General features: G+C 36.7%; 3 protein-coding genes and 1 long non-coding RNA gene across 4 annotated transcripts; 2 read left to right on the top strand and 2 right to left on the bottom strand.

Annotated features, from left to right (window-relative positions):
* Positions 1-1,334: 1,334 nt before the first annotated feature.
* Positions 1,335-2,430, bottom strand: LOC142529420 (uncharacterized). Its single transcript, XR_012815895.1, has 3 exons — positions 2,220-2,430; positions 1,801-2,083; positions 1,335-1,689 (listed from the first exon to the last, which is right to left on the bottom strand). It is a non-coding gene; the product is annotated as an uncharacterized LOC142529420 (long non-coding RNA).
* Positions 2,431-2,462: 32 nt separating this feature from the next.
* LOC142529413 (adenylosuccinate synthetase 1, chloroplastic-like) lies at positions 2,463-8,026 on the bottom strand. Its single transcript, XM_075634955.1, is given in 9 exon segments — positions 2,463-2,647; positions 2,914-2,984; positions 3,084-3,361; positions 3,481-3,585; positions 3,918-4,921; positions 5,304-5,615; positions 6,073-6,765; positions 7,600-7,820; positions 7,870-8,026. Coding segments are annotated over 5 exon segments (1,461 nt in total). The 5' UTR covers positions 7,934-8,026; the 3' UTR covers positions 2,463-2,647; positions 2,914-2,984; positions 3,084-3,361; positions 3,481-3,585; positions 3,918-4,750.
* A 3,020-nt stretch (positions 8,027-11,046) lies between these two features.
* On the top strand, positions 11,047-11,573 carry LOC142537369 (uncharacterized). Its single transcript, XM_075642906.1, has one exon. The coding sequence runs from the start codon at positions 11,157-11,159 to the stop codon at positions 11,421-11,423; it is 267 nt and encodes an 88-aa protein (XP_075499021.1). The 5' UTR covers positions 11,047-11,156; the 3' UTR covers positions 11,424-11,573.
* A 956-nt stretch (positions 11,574-12,529) lies between these two features.
* On the top strand, positions 12,530-13,168 carry LOC142537457 (uncharacterized). The gene has a single exon (XM_075642966.1). The coding sequence runs from the start codon at positions 12,530-12,532 to the stop codon at positions 13,166-13,168; it is 639 nt and encodes a 212-aa protein (XP_075499081.1).
* The last annotated feature ends 2,302 nt before the right edge of the window (positions 13,169-15,470 follow it).

Raw genomic sequence — 15,470 nt, 5'->3', positions numbered from 1 at the left:
TATTATGGGTGGTGTTGCGTGCGTGTGTGAGAATCGATCTCTGAGAATAATACGAAAGTGTTCTCACACACTGAGGGAAATAAGCTTCTAAACTAAGCTGATATAACTTTGGAGTGTTCCCTCAACTGGGCGGTTGATTCTTTGTAAGCTGATACGCGATATGCGTGCCCTCTCTGTATTTTATCTTTTCACTCGTCAACTCTCGTCATCGTCTTCACTGAGCTTCGACTTCTATTTATAGGAATTTGACTGAACGTACAGTGAGACTCAGTGAATGAATCCGTTGCAGTTTGAATTTGTTCCCTCAAATAGATATCTGGAACTATTTGGCTTTAAGCGCTGCTGCAACGTCTCTTATTATACCTTGATAGTACAATAGCTTTTGTACCTTTGTGCACAGCTGGATTAAGCTTGTCGTATCTGCAAACTGGTTCGTTCCTAACTGATGTTCTGAACTGGTCAGTTGAACTGGCGAGGTGAAATCAGTTGACTCGTCAGCTGAACTGATTTCACTGATTCAGTTGAACTGATCAGTTGGGCTCTTCATCAGTTGAACACTTCATCAGCCAGCTGGGCTTCTGAAGGTCTTCTGCTGAACCACATATCAACTGGATAGTCAGTTGAACTGCTCTTGATATTTCAGTTGTCCTGGTTCAGTTCGATCGATAAGTTGGCACTTTCAGTTTGCGTCTCGATAGCTTCACTTTAAGCTTGATAACTGATCAGTTCGATGCCTGGTCAGTTTCAGTTTCTGCGCACTTAGATAAACTCATTAGAAATAAGTAAACAAGTTTTGTTAACATCAATATAAAGATTGCGTACATAAAATGTTCCAACAAAATTATTTTTTAGAATTTTTTTAAAATTTTTATTCTATAATTTCTATTTACGTAAATCGCACGTGTTTAATGCTAGTTTGTGAAACGTATGTATAGTATTGTATAGTATTGAATTCCTGAACTAAACTAAATTACCATTTCTTCTTGCTAATTTTAGCTAGTTCCCCGACATTTCCCAATAAGATCCATGTTTTCTTTAAAAAAAAAAAAACAACTAACAAAATCCAATTATTTTCAAATACAAATCTAAATATTTTTTAATAAAAGAAATAGAAATCTATAGGCAAATTGATGTGGTGATCGGATACATTATAAAAATCCAAAAATGAGTTCTAAATTTGAGTCTCAAAACAATAAATTAGTAGAATCACATGCGATGATGGGATAAATTTTTTTTTACAGAATATTGAACAAGTCAAATTAATGTACTGTGTTTGAGGTTCAACATACATGTGCATAAGTGAAAGGTGATGGGGGAAGAAATATGAACATGAATCGAGGCCATGAAATTGATGAGTAAAAAAATGTGAATTACACAGACAAAAATGGCTTGTCAACTATCAAATTTTTGTGAGGTGCATTTGTACGTAACACACACTACTAAACTCACACTTGACTGATCTATTACAAAAGATAATTAAGGGCTTTTGGTTCTTCTCTTCTCTTCTCTTCCTGTGTTTGCATGGCTGTATCCCTATTTCCTACATTGTGCTTTACTCAAGCCAACACTATTGCACTTTGCAACAAAGAATCGGGTTGGGATATTTCCATTCCGACTCGAATTCGACATGCTTTGGCAATCTTCATGAAAGATTCAGGGACCCAAAGGATGCATGCCGGCGATGTTCGACTACATTGAATGACATGTAACACAATTAGTTCAATAATCTAACAAGTGTATAAATTTTTGATCATCTTAAAAAAAAAGAAATTTAAAAAATCAGATTTTAAAAATATTTACTAGTTTTAGTAACCAGTGAGCCCAACGGTCATTAGGGAGGCTTGGCTTCAAATATTTATCCAAACGTGAAGGCCGAAACACGCTCGCGCTATACATGTCCCGCGCCATTCGCACTCACTCCTATCTTCAATCAGTACCTAAAATCAATCCTCACTCTCTCCTATTTTTTTCCAATGGAGGACTGCAGAAAATCTCCAATTAAACCATGGAAGAAAGATCCAGCAAGAGGCAAAGGCGGACCACAGAATGCCACCTGCGAGTATCGTGGTGTTCGGCAAATGACCTGGGGGAAGTGGGTGGTGGAGATTAGAGAACCCAAAAAGAGAACAAGACTCTGGCTCGGCTCTTTTCCAACGGCGGAAGAAGCTGCTATGGCCTATGAAGAAGCTGCAAGAAGACTATACGGACCAGAGGCTTACCTTAATCTGCCTCATTTGAGGTCGAATTTCAATCCGTTGAACAAATCACACAAGCTCAAATGGATGCCTTCGGCTCCGTGTTTCCTAGTACCGTGCTGCTAAATCTGATTGCACAACCTAGCGTGCATGTCATTCATCAATGGCTCCAAGAACTCAAGAAAACGGGGTTCCTTGGTAAGGCAAGCACTTCATCATTGAGTGACCGTAAAAAGGGCAATCAGCGTGTAATGATTCAGACCTAAGCCGAGAATCGTTAAGTTGATGAAAAAGACAATGATCATATAATTGACAGGAGTGAACTTGATATCCTTCTTGGATACTGTTGGCGGTCTCTCACCGAATAAGACAGGAACCAGATCAGCGGCAGGACCTTTCGGCACACCTTTACTTAGTTGAATCAATGTGTCCTTCATCCGTCGATATGTCACCTACAAATGAATAACAAAATTCTAAAACAAGATTAGGTTCAAGTCAGATAAAACTTACTTCAACTAAACACAAAAACTTGTAAGCTCGTTAGGAAACATTACATAAATCTAAAAGCAAATATCCCTCCAATCTTAAAAGAAGAAAGACATTTGACGCATAATTTTTCCTTCAATTAAAAAACTTAGCGGTAATGCACCCTCTAATTCATTGCATAACCAAATTATTATTATTATCAATGAAGTGGGAGATGTATCTCGTTTGCCACCTTTTCGAGGCGCAAGGGAATATTTAAACCCTCTTCTGTGATGTCATCAGAAGCAACCGTAATAGATGATCCTGCTCCATACGAAAATGTATTCTATTATTAATGTGTAGCATGATGTTTAATTTCCAAAACTTTGAAGCAAATGCATTGCTTTGGGATAACATATGTACCTTTATTCGGTAAACAACACCCTGCCCAAGTGGAGGGAAGCCCAAATCAGCCTTGTTTCGTTTCAAAACCACAACGTCATGATTTCCAAACCAGAGAGCATTAAAGCATCAAAAGGAAATCTAATTTTCTACTTTTTACTGAACATTGACACATGCTTCGTAGGGTATCATCATGCTTTGTAGGTTACTGCATTATATCCACTTAATATCTTGTGAGGAGTTAGTACATCTCCCTTATTAGAGTGAAACTCCAGGAGTGACTTTCCCAATAGCCCTGTCTACATAAATGCAGCACTTAGAAAGTTAGAAGCAGCAAAAGAACAACCTAAATATTTCATCCAAAATACAACTAATATTAGCAGCAAACACACATAAAACATAATTTTAAGATAGTAACCTGAGCATCTACACACTTCAAGTTCAGAATAGTGGACCCTTACTTTTGAGCAATGTCCAAACTCCTCATCGCCCCCGAGTTCATTGAAACAGATATCTCAGCTTCCTAAGACAATCAAAATATACCCATTTAATTACTCCTAACAATAACCAGAAAAAAGATATCACTTCTTTCACGAACACATATTATCCGAATACCCCAGTCAATAATTTCCTTTATATCCAGTAATTATCATTATAGTAAAAAGGCCGAAGCTTGCAAATGAAATTAAGATAATACAAACCAAACCTCGAAATGATGATTAAAAAATGGAAAGAAAACATCAAAAACATAATTCTTCGATCAAAATGCATATGAAAAGGCACTGGAAACAAGTAATCAAATCATACAAACAAGCAAACAAATAAATACACGGAAATTTGACTAAGAACACATACTTTCTCCATGTCGATGAGAGGCGCCATGGTAGATACAAAATGTTCGAGCGTAATTTTGTCAGCCGAATACTTGTTTCTCGACTTCTTCCTTCGTCCTTCTCCATTGCTTCACACTCCACACCACTCCGCTCTTCGCAGCTGCTTCGAATGTGCTGTTCGTAGCAGCAGTATTTATATATGCAGACCTGAAAATCGTGTTTCTCTGCAAGGCCTGAAATCCTTTCTCGTGTTTGAACAAGGTGCGATCTTCATTCCATAAGGTATAAACAGAAATCCTATTATTTTATTTGAAGATTTTCTTCCTTGATAGTTTTCCCATATTTTTATTTTGACTTTTTTCTTTAATTCTTTAAATTTATATACACCACTCATTTGAAATTAATTATTATAAATATAATTCTATTATAACATCTTTGATAGCAACATACTTCCAGTGACTGCAGAGAACTTCTTGAATCATTTGATGTATTATTATATTATTATTATGAATTATATTTTTATTAAATATAAATGAGTAGAAATAATCAGCTTATAGAGACTATGGAACATACTCATCATCATGATTCATGACACAAATATTTAAATTTTGAATGCAGCAAAATGTAGATAATCAGCTTAAAGAGACTATATTTGCAAATTAAGTTACCTTTTCAAAAACCGACAAAAACAAAAATAAAAACAGAACAGAAAACAAAACCCATTAGCCCGCAGGGCAGGGCAGGGCAGGGCAGGGCAGGGAAAAAACTCCTTCATCCTGAAAAAGGTTCATGTTCAATCTTAAAGAAAAGAAGATGATTTTCACCAAGATTTAAACAAGCTGGAATATCGAATTCTCATTTGTATATAAGGGCATCACGCCCTGGTCCAACACCAACATAGTGAATGGGAACACCGATGAGTTCTTCTATCCGTTCGACATAATTACGAGCAGTCTCAGGAAGTTTGGAATACTCTCTTATAGACGAGATATCAGTTTGCCACCCAGGTAAGACTTCATATTCGACCTAAACATATTTAGAGAAATGTAAATAGTCGGTATATCAAAAGAGATCTGGGTGGAGATGAGTAATTTTCATGGTGAAGAGAAATCCTTGAAGATTTAGTTCCTCATATTCTTCAGCTGATGTTTACTTTCATTCATGTCGCCACTGGAATGAGACGATGCCATCCACTAAATTCGCTTCCGAAATTTTGACATGGGAGGTGGTTATAGGGAAGGGGAGATGGGAGATATAGAGAATGAAGGAACATGGCTGAGTCCAAATATTAAATAAAATGAAAGAAACACGAAAAAGGCGAGAACATACATGGCCCAAATAAGCCCCAAACGGGGGTAAATTATGAAGGACGATGAAATATGGGGTAAACAAATAAATTAAAATGTACCTGTATTTGCTCCAAAGTCCGGAGGTCAGAAGGAAATGATTGGACTTGAGTGCCATTTATCTGCTTGTACCCAACACCCAACTGAATCTCTGACAGATCTGACAATACATCAAGCTTGGTGAGGTTCAACGAAGAGAATCCATTTATCTGACAGCAGTATTTCAGCGCAACTATGTCAAGCCAGCCACAACGACGAGGTCGGCCAGTTGTTGTGCCAAACTCCTGTCCAGCGAACCTAAGCAGATCACCACCTTTACCCTAGATTTCTGTTGGAAAAGGACCTGAGCCTACTCGTGTGGTGTATGCTTTGACCTGCATAGCGATTGAGAAAAATAAATGCCATTCACAATAGTAGGATATGTAAATAGGGTATAGGATGATTCTATAACACGAACATGTATATACGACAACTGAAACTCAATTTTCGTTACCCCTCTCCAAACTATAAGATATTCCTACAATTTATCCCTGAATTTCAAGAAAATATGTGTGGGACTGAGTATGTGTTGGAGAACCGACCAAAACTATAACTAGCAGCAATGGTAAAACTCATTTCAATCATAGAAGAGCTAATGTACAACATTTAAATGCAATGCCACGTGAACAAACACGCGAGATGGAAGCTTGTGTGCTACATTTCAATGATATCCCCATGAACAACCACACAAGACAGTAGGGACAATTGTTGCTCCCAAACAAAACTATCAACCATTTTCAAAAACCGTAGCTAAGAAATGCAATATGAGCAATATTGAAAAAGTCCTCTTACCACCCCTACAAGATCACCAACAACTCTAGGGGAAATACCAAGACCAGTGCAGATTCCTCCAGCAGAAGGACTAGAGGAAGTGACAAAGGGGTAAGTGCCAAAGTCAATATCCAACATGGTCGCCTGACCACCTTCAACCAAAATCTTTTGCTTCTGCAATATAGCATCATTCATGAAGTGCACGGTATCTGTGATGAAGGGCTCCAACCTCTCAGCATACTTCTTGTACTGCTCCACTTCTTCCCTGAACATGTCAGGGCAATAGTTAAAACCTCGGAATCTCGATGCAGCATCAGATAGTAAAAGGTCGAGCTTCTGAGGAAAAGTGTCCATATGCCTCAAATCACTAACTCTTATACCATTTCGATTAACCTTGCTTGAATAGCAATGTCCAATTCCTCTCCTTGTAGTACCAATAAAGGATTTAGCAAGCTCAGCTTCTCTAAGCTCATCCACCACTTGATGAAAATCAAATAACAAATGAGCCCGATCAGATACCAGGATCCTTCCTTCGCATGAGACTCCATTAGATTCAAGACCATCTATTTCTTTAAATAATCCAGGTAGATGCACTACTACTCCATTACCAATTACACAGATAGTTCCCTCGTTGAGGATACCAGAGGGGACAAGGTGAAGTGCAAATTTCTTGCCTTCTGAATTGTAAATAGTGTGCCCAGCATTAGCTCCACCCTGACATTGAATGGTGATGAAAGTTGAAGAACAAGCAAACCACAACAATGAAAACTGAGACCTAATATGGTACAATTTGTGTAATATTATTTTAGAAGAATAGAATCAAGGTCCCCCTAAACTAACTTCAGGTTCTCCCACTTCCACAGTACATACAAAAATCTCGTTATCCAGAAAGATTGTGTAGGGGGTAGGAAATGAAAAGGAAAACTATATCATACAACCTAGCGCAACATACAAAGTAATTGACATATCAAGTTGATAGCCATGCCATCCATCTCTTTTCTCCCAAAGAAAGCAGTCAAAGATGAGGTAAAGCAAGCATGTATCCAGCTTTTGAGTTAGCTATCAAGTGATTCAAGGGAAACACCTTAGTTGTATCAACGTATTCTTCCCAACAAACATTGTAACAACTTCAAAAAATTAGGAGCTAAATGTTTCTGGAGGGGAAGGTTGCTGCCAACAATACTCTCTGAGGCAGAGATAGGAAGGGAGATTAGAAATCTTCTCTGCGTAATTTTCCAAAATGATAAATACCAATCCCCCAAGAAATACCATTTCATCGAGCATAAACAAAAATTCTTGGCATCATTTAAAGTTACTGAGAATTTTCATCAGCTGATCGAGAAAGAAACTAAAATTTCTCTGAAACTAAAATTCCCTAATTTCCGGTGTTTTTACAGAAAACGCTGATGAATAGCATAAGCTACATAATAGTCCATTGTACATCATTATTTACCATTTTTATTGCAATTTAATTACATTTCATGAAGAACAAATGTAAAAATATAATCTTTTCACTGCCATCCAAAAGTCTATATCAATAATGTGTACCTGACAACGAGCAACAATATCGAAATGTTTAGCCAGGATATCAACGAGCTTTCCTTTCCCTTCGTCTCCCCACTGACAGCCAAGCACGCCGGAAACCTGACTCAGTGATCCAATCCGACTCAGCGCAGAGTCCAACTCACTGGTGTATTGCTCTATTACAGCTGAGCCACTATTCCCGGTGGAGCAGACAATCGAAGAACCAATCGATTTGTTCTGCTTGACTAGAAGTGAATGGGCGAGGTGGCCGCAGAATTTCACCAAGCTGGGGACGGATAGGGGTAGAGGAGATGGAAAATGAGGTGGAGTCCAGCATGGTGGGTGAGGAGAGGTTCATGGCCCCGGTAGCGGCGGCGGTATAATTTTGTGATTCAGCCGGCTAGAAGTAGACGGAGTAGAGTCAGAAAAGAAACGGGGTACACATCGTACCCATGTTTTTTAACAGTACCGTATATGGTATCGAAATTTTTCGATATCGAATATCGAAAAATGGTATGTCTTACCGTTCTTATCAAAAAATTCGATATATCGCAATTTCGGTACGATATCGATATAATACCATTTATACCGAATTTTTTTTAAAAAAAATTGTTAATCTCAGCACAGTCACAACAAAATAATTTTATTATAATAATATTTGATATTTATCGAATTACCGAACATTTCAAAAACATATACCGATACAAATACCGATATCGAAATTTTCGATATCCCGTTAATACCGATATATGCGATATATTTTGATATGATATGTACGATATATCGAAATTTCGATATTTTTTTCAACCCTTATGAACACTTGACAAACATAGAACTTGATGCAGTGGCCTCTAAATCATGTCGGTCCGTTAAAAAAACATTTGATTGGAGAAGTCAACATACTAGAAACGCTTTTAAAATAAGTGTTTATCTTAAAAAAATATATGATTTAGTTTCTAAAGTTGTTTAAAAAAAAAACTTATTTGAGTGCTTTTTTTAAGAAGTCGTAATTTTATTTGTATGCTTATATTTTTGCTTCTGTTTAAAATTAAAATAAAAACACTTTTTAACATTTATTAAAATACCATACCACTTTTGACTTTTTTAATAAAAACATTTTTAGAAGTTGAACTTATTTAAGTGTTTTATAACATTACAACTTCTGTATCTAAACTCTCATGAATCACAGTAAGCAATTCACGTATGACATACTCGACCGATAAAATGTTAATAAAGAGAATTGAAATCAAAACCATCTGGTCAAGTGCTCACTTACTCCACTAATTCGAATACCTCGTGTGCTGCATTAGTTTAATTTTCTCGTATATCAAATTGATTTTATTATATTTACATTTATTTGTGATCAACTAACTCATACTCTGTGTCTTGTTTTCAATTTTTGTAAATACCTCTCTATAATCATTCCTTGAGGAGTGAATTCGCAACCACAGAAAACCGACAAACGTATATTGTTGTATTTTCGAGTGTATAATATACTTGTTCAAAATCAGCATTCATCTTGGCCGTCCATATTGATCCGTCTCGAATCCCAGACCCATAAATGATTTTAAATAGAAAAACATGCATTCACGACAAACTGTGATTCATCTATATTTATTATTTACATTCCATTTTTAGTGAATACATTTTATTTGACCTTTTAATTTTATATTAGACAATATTATCCTTATCCATTACTTTATATTTTTTTAAAACCATACGTCCATCATTTTTTATTATAAAATGTCGTTTACCAACACAAAAACTTAATGTAATAATTTGGTGTTTCTGAAAAAAAATAAACATATTTTTGTATTTTAACAAAATAAATGCATATTTAAAATTTTAGTTTTAAATTTTTTTATATAAATATATTATAAAATAACTAGGTAAAAATAGAGGGATGTGAATAAAAAAAATTGGTTAATTTTTTTATTCAAATTACTTATTATTTGTTCGGTTTAAAATTTTAATTTAACAAGTTGATAATAAAATGTAAAATAAATTAAAATTTGATGTTAAAATTATTAAATTGAGAATATATCATTAACAAATTTACTTAGGAAAGGAACAATCAATAAATAGTTAATATTGTCAATTTATATAACAAAAAGCAAAGATCGAGTGGACTTATAAAATAAAATAATAAATTGTAAATATCATTTCCCATAACCAGCCAAATATAAATCATGCGAATATGGCATATAATTCATGGCCATAACTAATTTTTATCAGTTTGAAAGATTTTGAGAAATCAAAATCAATAACATTTGAACTTAACTCGATCAATGTCTCACCACTCTCACCTCCATGACTCCTCGACAAAAATGTTAAATCACAGTTAGACCTTTTGGACATCACTTTTTCAACACTCACTCCAAATTCTTGAATACAACACAAAAAAGAATTAAGGTAAGGAAGCACGTCATACCTATCAGATGTTGCGTTGACAACTAAACTTACCTCATTGTTATTGCTCTCAACGTCGTATGGATAATCTCATTGCATTTTCATACCATCAACATTTTGGATCTCTCTAAGATCTCCATAGTTTAGAGAAATCCAATACTATTTCTATGAACTTATTATTTTGAATCATAATTTTATCTTATAATCCGTCCGTTCTATAGCCTGATTATCTTTTGTTTTGTAAGAGTTGAGCTGCAAATCAAAATAAAGTGCATGAGATAGATGAATATTTGTATAGAAATATGTTTTTAATATATAAAAAAGCATAATATACAATTTTTTTTAAGTTTTTACTCCGAATTTTACATTTTGTTGCTTCAACATAATATTAAAAATGATAGACAAACCTCTAGAAAATGGCCAAATAAACGAATTGTTATGTTGATAATAGCGGTTTGAGCTTAAATAAAAATAAATAATTATATATAATCGTGCAATATATACATAAATTAAATGATAAATAAATTTCATATGATATAATACAATTTAAAGAAGTGCACAAATATATAAATACAATTAACAAGATAATTAATATAGATCCATCAAAAGAAGAAGGCAGACATGGTTTGTGGGACTTGGGGGTGATTGTGTTGGATATTATGTTTCCAAGATACAATGTATAAAGTACTAATAATTAGAGCTTTTAAAATTTTGTTGAGTTTTGATTGGCTCAACCATCTGAGTCGTCGGTCTGTCTCGGCTCACCTCTAAACGCCTAAGGCAAAGATACGGTCGTCGATTGTCATTTGTTGATCGTAATTTAGAACACTGATGAAGAATGATCGTCGTTAAAATAAAAAATTTGATCGGATGGTATGATTCTCACAATATTGCAGTTTGGTGTGTACGATTTCTCTTTAATTTTTAAAATTATATTTGTGTAAGTTTAGACCATGTACACCAGTACCACTCAAAGCTCCGAACCTGAACTCGTGCTAGGAAACGAGTCAAACCGATTTTAGCATATTCTTAATTTTTTTAAGGAAAACGCGATTTTAGCATATCAAGAAAACCGATAAACCTCAGTAATCGTGTTCCTTTCTAGGGTTTCTGCGGAGAAGGGAAGAGACGCACGATATCATCTGCGGCGGAGCTCACGAGCACCATCAGCCATGGCGAGCACGAAAGTCCAGCGAATTATGACCCAACCCATCAACCTGATCTTCAGGTTTCTTCAGAGCAAAGCTCGCATTCAGATATGGCTTTTCGAGCAGAAGGATCTGAGAATCGAGGGGCGGATTATTGGGTTTGACGAGTACATGAACTTGGTCTTGGATGACGCGGAGGAGGTGAGTGTCAAGAAGAAGACCAGGAAGCAACTTGGGAGGATTTTGTTGAAAGGGGATAATATCACTTTGATGATGAATACAGGGAAGTAAAGCTATCGTTCTGTTTGAGTTGGGATATTTCCTTTGCTACCCCATTTGATGGGAGATTGCTTAGTTTTATGGTGGTTTTCCTGAGCTTGCTTATTATGCGCTTGTATTCGACTGAAATATTTTATAAATTAACCTCTCCCTTTTTCTGTATTATTGATTGCAAATGTTATGAAAGCGTCAAGATTAAAGTACTGCTTGCTGAATTTTTAACTTGCGTGATATCAGAGGGTGCAAATGATTATGAGGTGCGATGATATGGTATATAATTGGGGAAAAAAATCGTGCTTACGTAGGTACTGGGTCATTCATGAATGGAGTAGGAGATGTTGTTTCAAAAGTGACTTGAGAAGCCATATGTTAAAGAGATAGTTTTGTTGCGTTGTAGTTATTTGCTATATCTCCAGCTTGTGTATTTTTTACTCATTTAGTGAGTTATTGTATCCATCCCAATGCAGAATGTGGCCGTAAATTGTTTTTCTCTCAGGATGCTGACGGGATAGTGTGGTTGTATGTCTCGAGACTTCCTTGAGATGTTAGTTTACGAGTACCTTCTTGTAGTATAGGGCCTGAAAATATTGGTTTTTTATGCATATATTATGCAGAGTTCTTATTTTAAAGTCCATTGGAGAGAGTTTTGGTACGGAATATGCTTTTTGCAATTAATTACCATTTGATAAGTAACTTAAAGACTGTGATTTTAGTTTTTAGTGTTTGGAATGTGACCCCAAGTCATTAAATCTTTATTGGAGTTTGCTAAAATTTGTATAATATGTGGTTTGGATGCACAACTGTTCTTTTTTTAAGCCATGCTTTCATTAACCACAAGCATGTCCTGTTGTAAGTAATTTGGGAGAAAAAATGAATAGTCACTCATTAACCACAAGCATGTCCTGTTTCGATGGTTTGGTAGAAGAGTTGGAGCTCCATGACCCCCCACTTCTGAATGCCAAGTTCACGTGGTCAGATTTTAGATCGGTGCCGATTTGTTGTCGTCTGGACATATTCTCGGGGGGTTGGGGTAATTTATTTCCAACTTTTAGACAAAAGGTGTTACCAAGACTTACATCGGACCATTGCCCTGTCTTGCTTGATACCACTAAATTGAAATGGAGTCCCACTCTAGATTTGAAAATGCTTTGTTGTCACATCGAAATTTCAAAGACCAAGTGAGGACATGGTGGACCGACGGGGAATTCCAGGGGTGGGAAGGGTACAAATTCATGCAAAAATTGAAAGAGACCAAAAAAAAAGTTTCAATATGGAACAAAGAAGTGTTTGGAGATATGGGTGTCAGATTCAAAGAGTTGAGCAACAAGATTAAACAGTTGGATGGGATTGAGGCCGGAGGTTTATTGTCGGAAGTGCTAAATCAAGAAAGAAAGGATTTTAGGTGTGAGCTGGAAACCTTATCTTTCAGAAATTTTCAGATTCAGAGCCAAAAAGCAAAAGTTAAATGGCTCAAAAAAGAGGACCAAAACTCAAAATTCTTTCATTCTTTACTTGATAACAGAAGGAACATAGCATTGATAGACAAAGTGGAATTAGAGGACGGGAGTGTGGTCACTGACGAAAAACAAATCGAACAGGAAATTTTAAAGTTTTATGGGAACTTGTTTAGGAAATCGGACGTCGATGGAGGGAGTTTTGATGACGTAGGGAGGGGTCTTAACGGTTTGGAGTGGTGTCCTATACAGAGTGTTGATGCAGCGGAATTGGAAAAACCAGTCGTCGAAGGAGGAGATTAAAAAGGCGGTTTTTGATAGCGATGGTACCAAAGCTCCAGGGTCGGATGGGTTCACATTGGCTTTCTTTCGAAGTAATTGGGATACAGTGAGAATGGATTTGTTAAAAGTGTTTGCTAAATTTTTTGAAGATGGGATTGTTAATGGAATTACTAATGATACTTACATCTTTCTTATCCCAAAGAAAAACGATGCGAGAAAAATCAACGACTTTAGACCAATCAATTTGACTACGAGTTTGTATAAGATATTGGCCAAGGTGTTGACAAATAGATTGAAAAAAGTCTTGGGTAACACCATTGCGAAAAACCAGGGTTTTATTAAAGGAAGACAGATACTGGATTGTTGCCTCATCGCGAATGAGATTGTGGAAGAATACCGACGCAAGAAAAAGAAAGGTTGAGTGCTCAAAAACGTTGACTGGCAATTTCTAGACTACGTGCTAAGCAGGAAAGGCTTTGGTGAGAGATGGAGGAGGTGGATCAGAGGATGTGTTTCTAATGTATCTTTCTCAATCTTTATTAATGGAAGACCGTTTGGAAAAATAAAAGGGGAGAGAGACTTAAGACAAGGGGATCCTTTATCACCGTTTCTATTCAATCTAGTTGTCGATGGGTTGGGGTGGATGGTTGACAAGGCAAGGGCAGTTAATGAAGTAAGGGGGCTAGAAGTAGAAAAAGAAAAAGTCGAAATCTCGCATTTACAATTTGCGGATGATACTCTGTTCTTCGCAAAATCACAAAAGGATGTGTTGGCATTACAGGACATAATCAAATTGTTTGGCACCAATTCAGGGTTGAAAATTAATCTGGGAAAAAGTGTGGTGTTGGGATTGAATTGTTCGGAAGAGGAAGTCGATGATTTGTCGATATCTTTTGGGTGCAAAAAGGAGAGATGGCCTATTAAGTACCTTGGGGTACTGTTGGGAGGTAATCCTACAAAAATGGAATTCTGGAAACCTGTACTCTCGAAAATGTCCAAGAAATTAGCAAGTTGGAAAAAATCATTCCTCTCGAGGGGGTGGGGGTGGGTTTTGTCGCCTAATTTTGATAAAAGCCGTGCTTTGTGCGATGCCATCTTATTTCATGTCACTGTTCAAAGTTCCAGTTAGGGTGGCTACAATGATGGAAAAAATGACGAGGGATTTTTTGTGGGATGGTGATGTCGGGGAAAAACACTGCCATGTGGTCGGATGGAAGCAGGTGTGTAAACCAAAGGATAAAGGCGGTTTAGGATTGGGGGATATATGTCTCAGGAATAAGGCTCTTCTTGGGAAATGGTGATGGAGAGGTTCGGTGGAAAGAAAGTTATTAAGAGCATCTACGGAATACAGGAAAACGGGTGGGATTTGGGGTTGGCGGAGAAATCGACATTCGGAAGTCCTTGGAAGTTCATTTCTCGGTTTCACCTGGCTTTTCATCAACTTATTAGGGTGGTGCCTAAGCAGGGTAATCTCATTCGATTTTGGGAGAATATTTGGGATGGAGGGGTCTCGTTTAAAATTAGATTTCCATCATTGTTTCGTATTTGCATTTCTACCAATAAACCTATCAGTCACTTCATAGAAGTCGTCAATAGTGGGGGTTGTTCTTCTATCATTTGGGATGTTGTGAGGTTTAGAAGAGATCTTACTGAGGGTGAGTTAGGGGACTTCACTAATTTGTTGGGAGTCTTAGAGAGTGTCAGATTGCAGATGGGGATTGAGGATTATAGAGTCTGGTTGGGGGATCCTTCCGAGTTGTTTTCTGTTAGTTCCTTTTATAACTTCTTCTTCCCTTTTTCCAATTTCCATTCATTCGGTTTCTTTGATAATATCTGGAAAGTACAAGTCCCACAAAAGATTAAGATTTTCTCGTGGATCGTGGCCTTGGGGAAGCTTCCTACGTGCGATTCAGTGCAAAGAAGGTGGAAGAATTGTGTTCTGATCCCGCAGTGGTGTTGCTTGTGCCGAAATGATGAGGAGAATCAGGATCATATACTTCTGCATTGTTCATTTTCTAGAGGTATTTGGTCGAGAGTTCTACAAGAGCTGGGATATCAATGGGCCGTTCCGAGGCAAGTAAAAGATCTTTTTTATTCGGGTTCAGTGTGACACACACAAAAAGTTCAGCAACTTCTGGTATTTGATAATTCATTACATACTTTGGTCCCTCTGGTTGGAAAGGAACAAAAGAATATTTGATGATGTCTCGGAGTCCGTCGATCAAGTACGGGAGAAAATAAAATTCAGAATCGCATCTTGGACAACAAACTTGCAAGAGTACAATCATTTAAGCATCTCGGATTTAGTTAGGGACTGAAAATT

This window comes from Primulina tabacum, chromosome 2 (genome assembly GCF_025594145.1).
Source record: "Primulina tabacum isolate GXHZ01 chromosome 2, ASM2559414v2, whole genome shotgun sequence".
NCBI classification, from domain to species: Eukaryota; Viridiplantae; Streptophyta; class Magnoliopsida; order Lamiales; family Gesneriaceae; genus Primulina; species Primulina tabacum.
The sequence above is the reverse complement of the archived record's forward strand: the minus strand, read 5'-3'. Positions and strand labels throughout refer to the sequence as shown.

Coding starts and splice junctions, on each gene's coding strand:
- LOC142537369 (XM_075642906.1), top strand. CDS start 11,157: ATGGCGAGCACGAAAGTCCAGCGAATTATGACCCAACCCATCAACCTG.
- LOC142537457 (XM_075642966.1), top strand. CDS start 12,530: ATGGAGTCCCACTCTAGATTTGAAAATGCTTTGTTGTCACATCGAAAT.